Below are 16547 nucleotides of genomic sequence, written 5' to 3'. Positions count from 1 at the left end.
GAAACTCATGTGCATGAAACTTTTTAAAGTCTTTTGGAGTTCCTGAGGGTTTACATGTAAGAAACACACACCTCTTAGGACTAATTTACCCCTAATAAAGGAGTGCACTCATGTTGTTGGCCTAAGAGCCTAGATATCAGTATGAAAATAAAATAGAAATATTTCTTTAATGTTGTGTTTGCTTAGTACACAGGGGGACATGATCAGTTAAGTGAGAAATACTATTTTATAAGAATAGTTCGCTGTAAGCACATTGAGCAATAGAAAAATGGGATTAGCTGGTTAAAATGTGTTCAGTGATCCTTTTGTCTGTAGAGGTACAAAGAAGGAACTTTGAGCTTCTTCTGTTACCTCTGAGAAAGCAGATGTTTGATAATTCTGAAGTTTTATGGCGTATTTGTTTTTCATAGCTGTTGCAGTGCAATTTCCATGTGGCTTATGCATGGGGTAGTGATTCAGGCTCTCAGCGAGGAGCAGAATACCTTAAAGTAGTATTTGTGCAACAGAGCAGCAGTAACCTGTGCAATATTATGGTCATCCAGTGCTATTAGAGGAAAAATTCTATTTAAATTTAGAGAAACACAGGTAGCAAACATTAGTCTGAATTGCGGTTTGAAATTTTTTTCATTTAACACTGGTTTGTTTAATGCTTTCTCTTCTGTTTAGAACTGCAAAACTAGGAATTTCCTTTGGTGTTGTTGCGGTCATCATTGTACTTGTTTTGGTTGTGTGCTTTGCTGAGAAATGTATGGTAAGTTTGTTTTAAAAAAAACAAACTGTTTTCAAAAGTGGATGGATGTAATTCAGCAACTTGGTCTATCTTTTAGGATGATGAATTAAGCTGTTAATTTCAACAGGAGTTACAGGAGCCTTGAACCTCAGGTTACCAGAAGATTTCATTGCCTGAAACAGATTTTCATGTCTGAAAACTCTCACTGTAATTCAGAATTATTTGGGTGCTAGAATAGATGGGTTGGAGGGAGGAGGAAGATATTAAAAGTTGCTAAGTGGGGTTGGATTTTTTAAAATTTATTTTTGTGTTTGTCCTTAATAGTAATTTTGTTTGTAAATCCTGATATTTTTCTATACTGGAAACAATAATAAAATCAAAATAAGTTTGAATGCAAGATTAGTTTTCATAATAACTTATAAAGTCCCATCAAAATTACAAACATATGAATAATTAATTGGCAACAATTTCATAGCTGTTAGAATTCCAAATTCATGATTATATCAGTTAGGACACTTTGTATTTGTAGTTCCTTTTTCTTTCCATTATTAAATGTATGCAATTACTGTTTAAAAATATATAGTGACACAGAGACAGCCCATAGTGACATACAGAGTTCAGTGATGCAAAATAAAATCCTTCTCCAGTCCAAGAACTATCTGGAGGCAGGGGTGGGAGAGGGAAGGGATTTTCGAGAGTTCCTTACACTCATCAAATCTGTGTTGTGCTAGACCAAGGGTGAGAGGGAATTCTGAAGTTCTGTTGAGAACATGCCACTATCATCCTGTTGCAGAGTGGTGATGGTGGTCTCCCAGGAAAACTGCCACAGAAAGAAACAGTCTCTTACAGGGCCAGGTTCAAGTTCTGTAAAAGGGAAAGAAAAAAAAAATCGCACTCTGTACATGGGATGAAGTTTTGTGATTAATTTAAAAGTACTGTTAGATGGCATGTATGGATTTTATGTATATATGGTATGTTTATATAAGTGGATGGATTTTTTATGTATGTGTGTATATGTATGTCTGTGGGGAGAAAGAGAGAGAGGTATGTGTATATGTATGCACGTATGGTTTCTACATATGTAAAAACACATGGAGAAAAGAAAAAGAAAATTCCAAGATTGCAGTTGCATCAGACTAGAGTTTTACGCTGGGAGTGTTTTGGTATAGCATCCCTGAATAATGCTTGCAATCGTTAAAAGTATATGCTTTACTAGATGTTCTTCTCTATAGCAACAAATGGCGGATATAAGAATGTCGAGAAAGGGGACTGTCTATGGTTGGTTTTGATTTAGTCATCTGAAAATGTAATTCCAAATATGACATTATAGCTCTATAACTAAAAAATACAACATAGGTTGTTGCTATAATTTTAATAACATTTTGCTAAACCTTTCAATCAGATCATAAATTTGTAAAGCAGAAATTCGGAAAATTTTAGCACCCAGCCTCTGTGAAATAAGGAAGCATTATCTCTATTTGCAGTTGTGGAAAGGCATTAGGCATTTAATTTGAATGACTAGATTCAGAATTGTAAATTAGGAATCCAGTGAAGACTCTTGCCACTCTCCTGCAGAAAAGTAGTATTTCATATTTAGAAATATTTCTTCCATGTTACTGAAACTAATTTTGTTTACAGAAGTGCTGCTCAGAACAGTGGCCTTTCCTGCACCATCTTTGTGCTATCTCGGAAAAGGTGGAAACAATGCCTTTACTTAGGGTTCCTTTAGCAGTCATCACTATAGGTGCCTTGCTGATTATAGCCATTTTTAATTTGGTAAGTAATTGCATTATCTTTATGCTGTGAACTTATTGTAACATCCACAGTTTAAGTAACTTCCTATTGTCTTTTCATCAAGTACCATGCTTTTTGCTGCTTTTTCTAATGTGTGATTTGCAACATGAGTTGATTTTCACAAGGATAATGCACCATGTCATGTAAAAGCATTAAAAGTAAAAACTCACAGTTTGTAGAACTAAAAGTACATGCAACAGACTTGAGTTCTAGTTTATACCACCTTTTCTTGCTTCCAAGATGGCATTTGTAATTACTATTGATTGTAACCCTCATGCCTAAGATGGTCTTCCATTTTTTTTTTAATGTGGGTTTAAATGTTTGGCTGTAGCAGGTAGTTTAAAGCAGTTTACTGTACTATTTGCACTAGCTAGTAATAATGCAGATGGGGGAGGGAAGAAAATAGCTTGGCTGTCTTTTAAAACCAAAGACATTGTGGGTAGTTACTGGTAGACTAAGATGCAAACAGTGTCTGTCTTTTAGCTTTAGTTTGAGTATTGTATTGTATCTGGGGTACATACATTAGAAAAACAACCCCTTGGAGTAACCTCATGCTCATGCTCGAGACCACTCTGCTGTAGTTTTTTTTAAACAAGCTTCGTGTGACACATCATGTTAACAGTTAAACCTGTCTGTTAGCTAGCTACTAAAAGTGATGTCCTTCCTTGGTCTGCTGTTCTTCTGATTCCATGGGGAGTTTATTCTGAAAGCTGTATTGCAGAAAATGCTTAATTTTCTTTCGTAGGGTTGTTTTTCTGCTGACTTAGGTCCTTGAATTGACTCACAGTAATGTCATGTGAACACCACCAGAGACAGCCTAAAAGGAAACAGGAACAGCAGCTGTGAAACCGGGGGATGAGACAGAACCACGTTTGTGCCAGTTAGTTGTTAGATTAGCATAGCTGTAATGTGAAACTTTACCCCAAATTAAAAAATAAGTAAGTAAATACTTGGCAATTTTAACCTTCTTCCACCTTGTGTGTGCTCATACATGTTTAATACAACTATATGGGACATCATTGTATTTCAACATTTATATTGCAGTAGCACTGAAAGGGCAACCAGATCAGGACTCATTATATAATATATGGAGAAAAACCTTAAAATTAGTGACTACCTGCTAATAAGTTTGTGTGGTGGCTTTGTTGTTTGTTGTTCTCCCCCCCCAAATCAAGACTACTGAGAACAACAAAGCTGGAAACTTTACTGGATCAGATGACCTGTCTGCTACCACCTATGTGAGTAGAGTACCATCTTAATTTCTAAGATTAAAATGAAATTAGTCTTGGATGGTGTGTATAATATAGATGGATGGCAGCATTTTGATGTATTTTCATCTTTTCATTAAGACAGAATTTTTAAATCATTGAACACAAAGACTCATGCTACAAGGCAGTTCTAGGGGTATTTTCTATCGTTAGCTATGGCTTTACTGTGCATCTTTTAGGGATTTTTCAAAAGTCTGGAGCACTCATGGATAAAGCTGAAGTTTTGGCTTATTTTGGTTACTCAGCACCTTTGAAAGGTGTTCTCTAGCATTCCTGTAAGGATAGCTTCAGCACTTACTAATGACACAAAAGGATTATTTCCGAGGGTTTAATTTTTTATCTCTTTAACTCCAAAGTAGCATTCTATTTTGAGATCATCCACGTTTGGGATGCTCCTTTGTCACCAGGCTGCCCCTTTAGATGATGGACATGTTTTTGAACAATGTGCAGCTGGTTGTGTGAGGACCCTTTCATTCAAGTCCTTACGATAAATGATAAGCTACACATATATAATGCATATTGTACTCATCTGGTAATTTTCTGTTCTTGCATGTCTGTAAATCAGCCTTTTGGAAACACAACTCAATCCTGCGTTGAGGAAACTGTAAGTAGTGAATACATGTTACTTTAAACCCCAGATCTTTGAATATTGTATGTATTACTGACAACTGGCAGGTTCTGTTGCTGTATAAAACACAGCTTTTTAGGTATCTGACAGCAGAAAAGTTCCTCATGAAATCAAGACGTTTCAGCTGCTGTTGCTGTGCTGAATAAAGTATGGCTTTGCAATTTTTTGAAAGTTCAGGCTTAAACGTAGATCTAAAACTTTGAGGAAGAAGCAGTAGAACAGGATGACGATTATGTTTGAGTCTGAGAGATGAGACCTGTACTTGCAAGGGTCCCAATAAAGTATCTTGATAGAGTGAAGGGGCTTAAATGGCCAACAGACCTGTGTCAGTGTTCTCTACGTAATTGTTTCTTTTCCAGAGGTTTGGCTTCAGGGTTGTAACTGTGAGTGTTCATTACCTTTTGGAGGTTAGATTCAGTGCCTTTAGGATGACAAGAGTTGGTGTAATACATTACTATACGGGCTCTGATCCTGAGTTGCCCCGTAAATTGTTCTGGTTTCATTCACTTCAGCAGAAATGTTAACTGTTTAGCTAAGAATCTCCCAGATCTGTGGTAGGTCTGTGCTATTATGGGTGAAAAACTGCGCTTTGTACATAAAGAGAAATAAACTCTTGAGGAGCAGAAGCTGAGATAATTTTGGAGTTGTTTGTAGACTGGAGTATGCTAGCTCAGCATCTTGTACCTGTGCTTGCGGCTGGGAGCAATCCTGTCTGCACAACGCACTTTGTACCACCTGACAGTGTTAATACTCCCACCTGCATGCTGATCTTGGACACAATGCCTGAACTGTGATTCCCCAGGAGATTTTTCAGTAATTGCATTGGATAATGGCCCTAGCTTGAATAACACTTAATAGCATCAAAGTTCTTATGAAGGAGGTGTGTCTAAGGTTGGAGAACAGGTCATGGTCTTCACATGTTACAGGTGGGGGAGATGGGAATGTGGTATCTGCTTAAGGTTACAAAAGGGGAGCACTGTCAAAAATAGGACCAGAATGCTGGAGTGTCTGGTTCAGAGCCTGTTTGCTGGACTATGAACCTAATTTAGGTTAGTCTTGAACTTGAAATGTTTGCTTAAATTAATAGATTTCAGAAGATAAATTCTCAATACCCTTCAGTTTTTATCTGACACTGCTTATGTTGGTGTGATGCTTTTTGTTTAAATCTGTCTTTAACAAAAAAGTAAACTAAAAAAAGTATTAAGTTCAGCCTTTCAGTGCAATTAAAAATAAAGCTTTAAGTGTATTTAGCAAGTGATTGTAACTTCTTGTATTTAAATTACAATGATCATGAACTTAGAGCATTTGCTATGGTTTGAAATTCTCTTATGCATAAAGCCTGAATAATGCAACTGCTCTTTAAATTCTTTTACAGTATTATGCTTATTGCTGCATATTGGGGTTCCTTGCTTGTTCAGTATTTCTTCAGATGTGCTTTGAACTCAAAGTTCTTCTCCTGTCCATTGCTGTGACTGTATACCTCATAATTTTTAATACTCTCCATCATAGACCCTTGAGCTACTGCGGCAACAGTACCAGGTGCGGTGTAAAGTTTCTTATAGTTGACAATATTGTTTCGTTAAAGTAGGCGTTAGATTTTTTTTTTTTTTGTACACTTACTGGAATATTGAAATATCAAAATCATGCAAGTCAGACATTACAAACCTTTCTGTAAAGTTAATGACATGGAAATCATATTAGACCATATCACCTTTTTGTTTTTCTAAAAAGAAAGTGTGTGTTTTCTGAAAAATTCTGTAATACAGTTTCTGAGATCTCTGGAAGCTTAGCTTACATTAAAGACTAGGGGGTAGAATATGAATCTCATAATTAGGTTGATCTTCTGTTAAATGATGAAGAAAAGCCTTGCTAAAAGTCTGATGCCTCAAGCTGTGCTTGTGAGACCTTGTTAGTCAATAGGGTAGTGAACTCCTCATTTACTTACCTCACCAACTGTACATATTTTGAAAAGTAACAGCAGTTTACCTGATCTAGTTGAAGAAACTATAAAAATACTTAAGAGACATCATATGTGGAAGGGTTTTACTGTTAATTTGTAAGTCTGTTTCTGAGATTCTCAGCACAGCCTCATAGCTGAAGATTAGGATAAGTTCATTTCGCAGAGGCTGTGAGCTGTTAGCACAGCTTAAAAAAGCTAAAATGAGCTCTTAATTTAGCCTCTTAATCCCAGGCTATTCATATAATGAGAGTTTAGTTTGATGCATTTGTGATAATTAATAGATGTGGTAAGACAGACTGATCTTACTATGAAATACAAGTGGTGTCTCAGACTTGTATGGACCTATATCCAGGTGTGATTTAGTGGTTGTCTTTGTTTTAGCAATTCAGGTTCTTATTTGTTATCATCTTTCCTTCCACAAATAACAAAGGCATTGGTGGTACATGTCTGAATAAAGACACCCTCTTCTGCTATGCTCTTATTCCCCTCCTCTTCCCCCTGCAACCCTTAATCATATGGATTTTCTTAAAGGATACAGATGACTTTGTATTGCTTTCTTGTTTTCAGGCTTTTCATCAAAGAGCCAAGGGTAATGACTAATTTGTATCTGGTTCTGTTTTACATAACCCTAATTTTACTTGCAAAACAGGTATGTATTTAAAAAGCAATAGGTTAGTTCTTTCATTTGCAGCAAGTTGATTTAAATAAAATGCAAAAGTATTGTTCATTGAAATTTTGCACTAAATTAGTATATATTTTAATCTTTTTTTAATATTCTTGTACTTAGTTGTAGATAATGTACTTACTGTAGTTATAGATAATGCAAAAATTTTTACTGTGAAAGGGCGGGAACATTTTTATATTTTTCACTAGCATTACAGAAGTCAGAAGTTTCAAATTCTTCTGATTTGGATCTATCTGTATTTGTATGTCAATATTAATCCTAAATCACGGCAGTAATTCAAGATAAAAATAATCACCATATTATTAAAATGTCATTTTGGTAAATACACCTGATGGTACCCAGATGACATTCATTTGTACTGACTGCTTCATATTTTTCTGACCTTCATTCTCAAAGCGCATTTTTCATAACTATATAGGCTCAAAAGGCCTTGAAGAAACTTTATTGCTACTATACTTTTTGAATAAGTTGACTAATATTTTTCAGCAAGATATTACAGGGATTTAATTTATCATATTTGGTACCTTTGCAGATTGACTATTACTGTCGACTGGATTGTCTGTGGAAGAATAAGTTCAAAAAAGAACATGAACAGTTTGAAACGATGGAGAATGTTAACAGGCTTTTGCTGGAAAATGTACTTCCAGCACACGTTGCTGCCTATTTCATTGGTGAAAAACGAAATGAGGTATGTTTAATCTCTACTATGTGAAGGACAGTAAATTGGACTTCTGTGACATAGAACGTCATGCTAACAAGCACACAGAAGACTGTAAGGTTCTGCACTCTTTGCCTCTTGTCTGTATCCCAAGAATCTGCTATCCAGATGGCCTCAAAAAAATGCGAACTTTAATGTCAGTCTCTGAAATATGTTTTCAGAATTGGTAGTTTGGCTTCAGGACACAGTTTGAGTTTGGCAAATATTTAAAAAGGATTTATTGCTTCCCAAAGACCATATTTTACCAGAGAAGATAGGCCTGCTTTTTAAAGAAGTTAGTTGAGGAACAGATAGTATCTCCTTGGTAATAACCCCAGTGAGAAGTTCATCGATAACAATTTGGGGTTTTTTTAAGATATCCATCTTATTCTGACAGCATGTCATCAGAATAAATATTGCTGATTTCACAGCTATGGCAAGCGTCATAAGACTGGAACTGTCCAGAACAGATGAGAATCTTTCAGACACATAGATATCTCGCCTCTTCCTTAGGCAAATCAACTTTGCTAATGTTTCTGATAAAATAAGAGATGCCCACTGTAAAGTACTGTGGTTGACTTCATAGGAAAACTGTAATTTGATTACTGGTTAAAAACAATAATCATAGTTTTGAAAACCTGTGGTGGAAGGTGACTGCTGACAATGTGTGACTATATTGTTTTCCTGTAGGACTGGTATCATCAATCTTATGACTGTGTCTGTGTCATGTTTGCATCGGTACCAGATTTTAAGGTGTTTTATACTGAATGTGATGTCAATAAAGAAGGCCTGGAATGCTTGCGGCTGTTAAATGAAATCATTGCTGATTTTGATGAGGTAATTAAGCTTCTGGCAAAAATGCACTGGGTTACCTATTTACTGCAAAATAAAATGTTTCACTAAATCTGTGAGCATTAAAGGGGGAAAAAAGGCTCTTAGGCTGAACTAATACTCTGAGTTCAGCCTTGCAATCTGGAAAGAGATATTTCCATCTGATGGGTTTTTTCAATTACATCATCTAATGCATCAGTAGTATGGTTTGAAAGTCCTGAATTTCAGGACTTTATTTCAGTACTTCAGTGCTTTTATTTCTCCTATGAGCAGGTAGAGCAAAACCCTGAAACTAATTCTCAGTACTTTCTTATCTAACCTTCATGATTGATAGTATTCCTAGAGATTTTTAATGCTTATTGTAGACAGTATAAGATTTCTGGTTAAATCCCACACTGAAATATCGTATTAATGTCTCAAGTTTCTGTTTTTCTTCCCTTCAAACAGCTCTTGTTAAAACCTAAATTTAGTGGTGTTGAAAAAATAAAAACCATTGGAAGCACTTACATGGCAGCAGCTGGTCTCAGCGTTACACCAGGCCAAGAGAACAACCAGGTACGTTGTCTCTGAAATCTGCCTTCGGTATTCTGTGTGTACATTGGTGTGTTTCAAAGTAACAAAATGTAATATATAAAAGAGAAAGTAAATCACCACGAGTGACTTGCTGAAATGTGGAAAAAGATGATAAAAGTGTATTGTCTCCTGTTGAATTCACTATTTATCTCCTAGTTCCATTTTTTTCCTAAGCAGGTATTAAGTCTGTAACCCCAGCATACTTTTTACATCTTTAATCTTTGGTTCCAGTACCTTAGCATTTCTAGATGCATAACAGAATAGCTCTAATAATAGGGAAGTCAAAGAATGGCTGCTAAAGAAAAAGCCATCTCAGAACTGGGCAGTAAGCTTTTTGTGATAGCTGAGAGCTGGCACAAAAAGAGAATCCTCAGGTGCTACATTAGATTGTAATCAGAAACTGTTTGTCACCCAGAAGAATTAAAACCAATTTCTGTACTCAGGCTCACTTTCACTATAGCAGGTTTGTGTATGACATTAGGATGCACATGTGTAATATATACAAGACATGTAAAATTAAATCTGGAATCCTAAAGGACAGACATAAATCCGTTAGAAAATGTAATCACATAGAATCATAGAATTGTTTAGGTTGGAAAAGACCTTTAAGATCGTCCAGTCCAACCATTAACCAAGTCCACCACTAAACCAATTAAAGGTAGAGTAGCAATTTCATGTTTTCTGGCTTGGTGGCTGGATTATTTTTTAATGAAAGTAAAAACTAGGAATCATTAAGGTTGGAAAGGACCTCTAAGATCATCAGTCCAACCATCAACCCAACACCACCATGCCTACTAAACCATGTCCCAGAGTGCCACATCTACCTGGTTTTTGAACACTTCCAGGGATAGTGACTCCACCACCTCTCTGGGCAGCCTGTTCCAATGCTTGACTGCCCTTTCCATGAAGAAATTTTTCCTAATATCCACTCTAAATCTCCCCTGGCACAGCTTGAGCCCACTTCCTCTCGTCCTACTACATGGGAGAAGAGCCCAACACCCACCTCACTACAACCTCCTTTCAGGTAGTTGTAGAGAGCGATAAGGTCTCCCCTCAGCCTCCTCTTCTCTAGAGGCTAAACAACCCCAGTTCCCTCAGCCGCTCCTCATAAGGCCTGTGCTCCAGACCCTTCACCAGCTTTGTTGCCCTTCTCTGAACACGCTCCAGCACCTCAATGTCCTTCTTGTACTGAGGGGCCCAAAACTGGACACAGTATTCCAGGTGTGGCCTCCCAGCGCTGAGTACAGGGGGACAATCACCTCCCTGCTCCTGCTGGCCACACTATTCCTGATACAAGCCAGGATGCTGTTGGCCTTCTTGGCCACCTGGGCACACTGCTGGCTCATGTTCAGCCAGCTGTCAACCAGCACCCCCAGGTCCTTTTCCGCCAGGCAGCTTTCCAGCCACTCTTCCCCAAGCCTGTAGTGTTGCATGGGGTTGTTGTGCCCGAAGTGCAGGACCCGGCACTTGGCCTTGTTGAACCTCATGCAGTTGGCCTCAGTCCATCGGTCCAGCCTGTCCAGATCCCTCTGCAGGGCCATCCTACCCTCGAGCAGATCAACACTCCCACCCAGTTTGGTGTCATCTGCAAACTTACTGAGGGTGCACTCAATCCCCTCATCCAGACCGTTGATAAAGATATTAAACAAGACTGGCCCCAAAACAGAGCCCTGGGGAACACCACTCGTGACCGGTCACCAACTGGATTTAACTCCATTCACCACAACTCTCTGGGCTCGGCCACCCAGCCAGTTTTTTACCCAGCGAAGAGTACGCCCGTCCAAGCCATGGACGAGCTGCCAGCTTCCTAAGGAGAATGCTATGGGAGGCAGTGTCAGAGGCTTTGCTGAAGTCCAGGTAGATGACATCCACAGCCTTTCCTTCAACCACCAGGCGGGTCACCAGGTCATAATAGGAGATCAGGTTGGTCAAGCAGGACCTGCCTTTCATGAACCCATGCTGGCTGGGCCTGATCCCCTGGTTGACCTGCACATGCCTGTTGAGCACATGCAATATGAACCGCTCCATAATCTTTCCCAGCACTGAGGTCAGGCTGACAGGCCTGTAGTTCCCCAGGTCCTCCTTCCGGCCCTTCTTGTAGATGGGTGCCACATTGGCAAGCCTCCAGACATCAGGGACCTCCCCTGTTCACCAGGACTGCTGATAGATGATGGAGAGTGGCTTGGTGAGCTCCTCTGCCAGCTCCCTCAATACTCTCAGGTGGATCCCATCCAGGCCCATGGACTTGTGAGCATCCAGGTGGCATAGCGGGTCATTAACTGCTTCCTCCTGGATGATGGGGGCTCCATTCTGCTCCCCGTCCCTGTCTTCCAGTTCAGGGGGCTGAGTACCCTGGGGATAACTGGTCTGGCTATTGAATACAGAGGCAAAGAAGGCATTAAGTACCTCAGCCTTTTCCTCATCTTTGGTGACAATATTCCCTGCCCCGCATCCAGCAAAGGATGGAGAGTCTCCTTGGCTCTCTTTTTGTTGTTAACGTGTTTGTAGAAACATTTTTTATTATTTCTTATAACAGTGGCAAGATTGAGTTCTAGTTGGGCTTTTGCCTTTCTAATTTTCTCTCTGCATGACCTAACGGGATCCCTGTACTCTTCCTGAGTTGCCTGCCCCTTCTTCCAAAGGTGGTAGACTCTCCTTTTTTCCCTGAGTCCCCGCAAAAGCTCCCTGTTCAGCCAGGCTGGTCGTCTTCCCCGCCGGTTCGTCTTACGGCACACAGGGACAGCCCGCTCCTGCGCCCTTAAGACTTCCTTCTTGAAGAAGGCCCAGCCTTCCTGGACCCCTTTGCCCTTCAGGACTGCCTCCCAAGGGACTTTCCCAACCAGCATCCTGAACAGGACATCATGCTTGTCATCTCCTAGCCATTCCAATTTAACTTAATGCATTTTTTTTATATCCATTTTGAATGCTTGTTGAACTGTGCAATTCTGCACAGTTACAAGGATGAGTGGTCTCATCCTTATACATATGTACTTCATTCAATAATGGTACAGGTTTGGAATAATAGCCTGACACAACCTTCTGTGTTTTAATTTGATCATTAATATTTGTTATGAATTGCATAGGATAAGGAAAGACAGCATGCTCACATTGGAATTATGGTGGAATATGGAATTGCCTTGATGAGTAAACTGGATGGCATCAACCGACATTCCTTTAACAATTTCCGCTTACGTATTGGTAAGTTCAGTGTGTGAAGAACATGAACTCTGCAGCTCCCTAAAAATTAAAAATGAGGTAGGGTGACTGAGGTAAATTGCTGAGTGCTGTGGAGCCCTTAACGCTGAACACAGTATTTGGATTATTATAAAATGCTGACTAGCTGAAGGTAGTGTTGTCTAGTCTAGCTTCTTACATATGCCGAGCAACTTCATGGATGGGCTTTTCCAGTCACTGGAGGGAGGAATATGGAGACTGCAGCTGGATGAGTTTGGAGAAAATTGTAGGTGCAGATGAAGAGGGAGGTACCTTGTTACTAACTGTTGATTAAAGACACTACTGTCATTATACAAATGTTTATTTCTATATATAAAAAGGAGAAAAGGGAAAACTTTGCTTTGGCATGAACTTTACCCTAGTTCTTTCTCGGACTTCCCATTTTACAATGAGTGAGTCACTTCACACCTGCTTGAGCCTTGGTACTAATATTTACAGAACCGTGATAATACTGACTGCTAGAAATGTGTTGCAGGGTTAAGTTTTGGTGTGGTTTCCCCACCCCCCGAAGCACATGACTTATGGCTAATAATGAACACAACTTACTACTTCAGTAGTGACACCTGCTTTTGTTTATACAGGGATAAATCATGGCCCTGTGATTGCTGGTGTGATTGGTGCCCGGAAACCTCAGTACGATATCTGGGGCAACACTGTTAACGTTGCTAGTCGAATGGAGAGTACAGGCGAACTTGGGAAAATCCAGGTAAACATGTGAGCCTTAGAATGTGTAAGAAATTATTTCTAATTGGTTGTGGAGTTTTTTAAAATGTGAATAATCAGAAGAATTTCACAAGAGTTTTTCATTCTTTTCACACAAAGGTCACAGAAGAAACAAGTAAAATACTACAGGAGTTGGGATATTCATGTGAATGTAGGGGCCTCATTAACGTCAAAGGCAAGGGAGAACTGAGGACTTACTTTGTTTGCACCGAGACTGCCAAATTCCAAGGTATGGGACTCAACTGAGGCTACGATGAAGTTAATCAAAATAGACTTGGAACTGCCTCCCTTCTGTGAAGACTTAGAATTTACCTCCTTATGTGAAGGACTTTATTCTAAAAACATATATATACACTATTCCAATTTCTTCTACATCTCAAGATAAGAGAATGATTTTTTGTTTTTTTTTTGAAAGAAGAGAAGTTCTGAAAAGTTCCTAGAAGACATGCAACCACCAGTCTGAAAAAGACTACCTTTTCCTGAAATAATTTGAGGATTTACCTGGAATTGCCATGAAGCATTTTCAGTTAGTTCCTTTCCTTACCTGCACTGTGGGAGCCTTAACAGCTCCAGTAACAACATATGTGGATGCACTGCAGAACTCATTACCACGTTAAAACATTCCACTGCTGCATTCTTTGACACACACCTGCTTACAGTATTGCGTTTGTCACAGACATGTGAGATGATACTCTGGGCACTGCATATCCTGCTTTTAATGCTAAACAGACTTCGTAGCAGAAGACGGCTGACTAATGGAAAGAGGAACGCAAGTAAACTCAAATATATCGTGATAATTGTGGAGAGCTCCTTTGGAAAAAAAAAATTAATTGCACAGGATTGGATCACTTTTTTATTATCTTCGCCTCCTCCATAGTAGTACCTTGTATTACACACGTTTTCGTGACCAACAGCTGTTCAGAAGTAACTTTCATCTAGTTCAGAGTGTTTACATTATCTGACATGTTCTCCTTTGTATTTCTGTGCCTCTGTATTTAGTATCTGCATGCACATTTGATGCAGTCACATAAGAGAATGTCTTTAAAATTCTGGCTTTAAATTTCAAAAAATATACCCGATCTTGCGGAGCACTGGGCGCCTGCAGTTTCTCCTGCATGCTTGGTTAGGCAAGGTTAGGCTCTGATAACAGCTTGTATCGCTGACACCCGGCAGGAATTCTGCATGCTGACTGTGTTCTTGAGGGCACTTGTGGAAGAAAAAAATAATCTGTTTTCAGTTGTTTGGAAACTGAAGCACAGAACTAATAAGATAGTATTAGAAACAGTAGCAGATACTGTATAAACAGAACCTCATCTGAGGTGGGTTTTGGGGGGGGGGGTTCTATTCTTGTTTCATCAGTTTGCCTAGCCACTGGCTGGTTTATATACCTTCTAAAGGCAATGCCGTTTATGAAACAAATTGGTTTTGAAGCTTACAAAAGGATGGACGGAAAAACCACGTTCATAATGGAAATGTTTCAGCAGAGCCTCACTACTGAAAGCATGCGTAGACCATTAGTAAGATCATGGAAATTGACTTGCTCTAAGTTAGTTGGTAAAGTTTTTAAGCTGTTAACGGCTTTTGCTAACTTCTAAATTAGCATTTTTCTACTTATTGCAATCACTGAATCTGTTTTCTGTTGGTGGAGATGACGCTATTTTGTAAGGCTACCGTCTTGTGCCCAATTACATGTATTAACTAAGGATGGACTCCCCCCTCCCCCCACTATAGCACGTGTAGTATGACTAACAGCAGAGACATTAATGAGTTCAACATCTGTTTTGTTAAGCCTTACTCTTCTACAAACAAAGCAGCATTTACTGATACTTTTGCGTTTAGTACTAAACCATACTGGAAAGTGTTTAACAAGCAGTCCTATGCATCACTGCCGCTTTCTAATTACTGTGTAATTTCTTTAGAAGATGAAGTAAGTATGTTTCAAGACAGGAACAAATCTAAATATCGTCCAGCTGTGGATTAAAAATTGTGCTTGTAGCCAATTCACCAAATAGTCAATTTGGTAGGTCAAAACTGTGTGCGTAGTTAAGTCTCCAACAGAAAACAGCACGTTAGGAAACCTTAGTTTGAGGTTGTCTGGTTGATGTATGGACTCTGCTGAAGAAGGAAGTTTCATTCCTGGTGTCTTACCAGCGTTAAGGTCAGTGTTGTAGTTGAATAAACTTTCAGACAGCTTTTGCTGCTCTTGTATGGTGTAGATTTGTAGTAACAGATGCTCAGCAAGCATTTGTTTTGAGAGATTTATTTATTGTTTTATAAGGACCATGCATGTGTCAAAGGCTCCTTTCAGCAGTCTTTGATGTCATACGTTAGGTAAAGTGACTATTTGCCTCATGAATATATTTTGAAAAGTGCATTATGCCTATAGATAGAGCTGGCTCTGAAGTGTTCCTGTTCACAGACCTAGTAGAATGTAGATGTAAGTTATCTATGAAAGAGAATTCGCTGTCTGTAACAGCATTTTGAAATGCTTTTGTTTACATTATACTGCCTGTCAGGCTAGTAACTTGCTTGGGTGTAACTTCAATGTAACCGCATTTACAGAAGTGGTATAAAGAGCTGTAGCTTTCCAACTGGGAGAAGCAGGGTTTTGTTGCTGTTTCAAAAGGACATTATGCACCTACAGTGCTCACTCCATGTTGGTATACTGTGCGAGGCATGCTTGGAGAAGTTACAAACTGTGTGTAATGAAAAAGGGGTTGTATCTGAGGATGACTTTCTGATTTCTCCTCAGAACTGGAACTGTATGATATGAGACCTATATTCAACAGAAAAAGTATTTAAATAATTGTTTTCAGCAGTCCTTTTAAGAGCAAACTGTGAAATTTAAGATTGAGGAAATAACCTTGTTAGAAAAAATCTTCCTTACAGCATTATTGTTTTCTTAAACTGAAAAAATGGCACTGTATCTAACTTGAAAAGCTAATATTGTCTTGAATTAGCAATGTTTTAAAGAACAAACTTTTGTTTTTACCATTAAATAAAAAGCTTCCTGAAACTTGTTTTACTTAGAATTATTTTGATGAAGATTCCCATGAAAAGGAGGTGCATTTCTTATACCCTTATAGAGTTAATGAGCTTGTTTTTACTTGTAAGTGAACTCTGTATTTTTTTAAAAAATTGTGTAAGTTGAAAATACATAGAGACATACTTGCATTCAGCAGCTAAAGAGTAATTTCAGTACTCAGTTTTCTGTCATCTGTGGCCTTCTACTGCACTGTACGAAAGGTAAGTGGTGGGAAATAAGACGCTATAGAGTGAGTGAATAACGATTTGGCTGGCATGGTTGTTGTGCATCTTCTTGTCGCATGAAAAGGACTTAAGTATTAATGGAAAAATTCCTTCCCTGGAGTAATCTTTCAGCTACAATTACCTAGAACTGTGAAAAAATTCTAGTGGTGACTTG

General features: G+C 38.7%; 1 protein-coding gene across 1 annotated transcript in view; it reads left to right on the top strand.

Annotated features, from left to right (window-relative positions):
* The window catches only part of ADCY7 (adenylate cyclase 7), a 34116-nt gene extending 20740 nt beyond the window's left edge, over window positions 1-13376 (top strand). The window contains exons 15-26 of the mRNA XM_075715125.1: window positions 667-751; window positions 2369-2506; window positions 3700-3762; window positions 4358-4396; window positions 5796-5959; window positions 6948-7029; window positions 7598-7753; window positions 8453-8599; window positions 9041-9148; window positions 12250-12364; window positions 12982-13106; window positions 13223-13376. Coding sequence (XP_075571240.1) covers window positions 667-751; window positions 2369-2506; window positions 3700-3762; window positions 4358-4396; window positions 5796-5959; window positions 6948-7029; window positions 7598-7753; window positions 8453-8599; window positions 9041-9148; window positions 12250-12364; window positions 12982-13106; window positions 13223-13369 — 1369 coding nt within the window. The 3' untranslated portion in view covers window positions 13370-13376. The remainder of the gene's footprint in view (window positions 1-666; window positions 752-2368; window positions 2507-3699; window positions 3763-4357; window positions 4397-5795; window positions 5960-6947; window positions 7030-7597; window positions 7754-8452; window positions 8600-9040; window positions 9149-12249; window positions 12365-12981; window positions 13107-13222) is intronic.
* The last annotated feature ends 3171 nt before the right edge of the window (window positions 13377-16547 follow it).

This window comes from Pelecanus crispus, chromosome 8 (genome assembly GCF_030463565.1).
Source record: "Pelecanus crispus isolate bPelCri1 chromosome 8, bPelCri1.pri, whole genome shotgun sequence".
Lineage (NCBI taxonomy): Eukaryota > Metazoa > Chordata > Aves > Pelecaniformes > Pelecanidae > Pelecanus > Pelecanus crispus.
The sequence above is the reverse complement of the archived record's forward strand: the minus strand, read 5'-3'. Positions and strand labels throughout refer to the sequence as shown.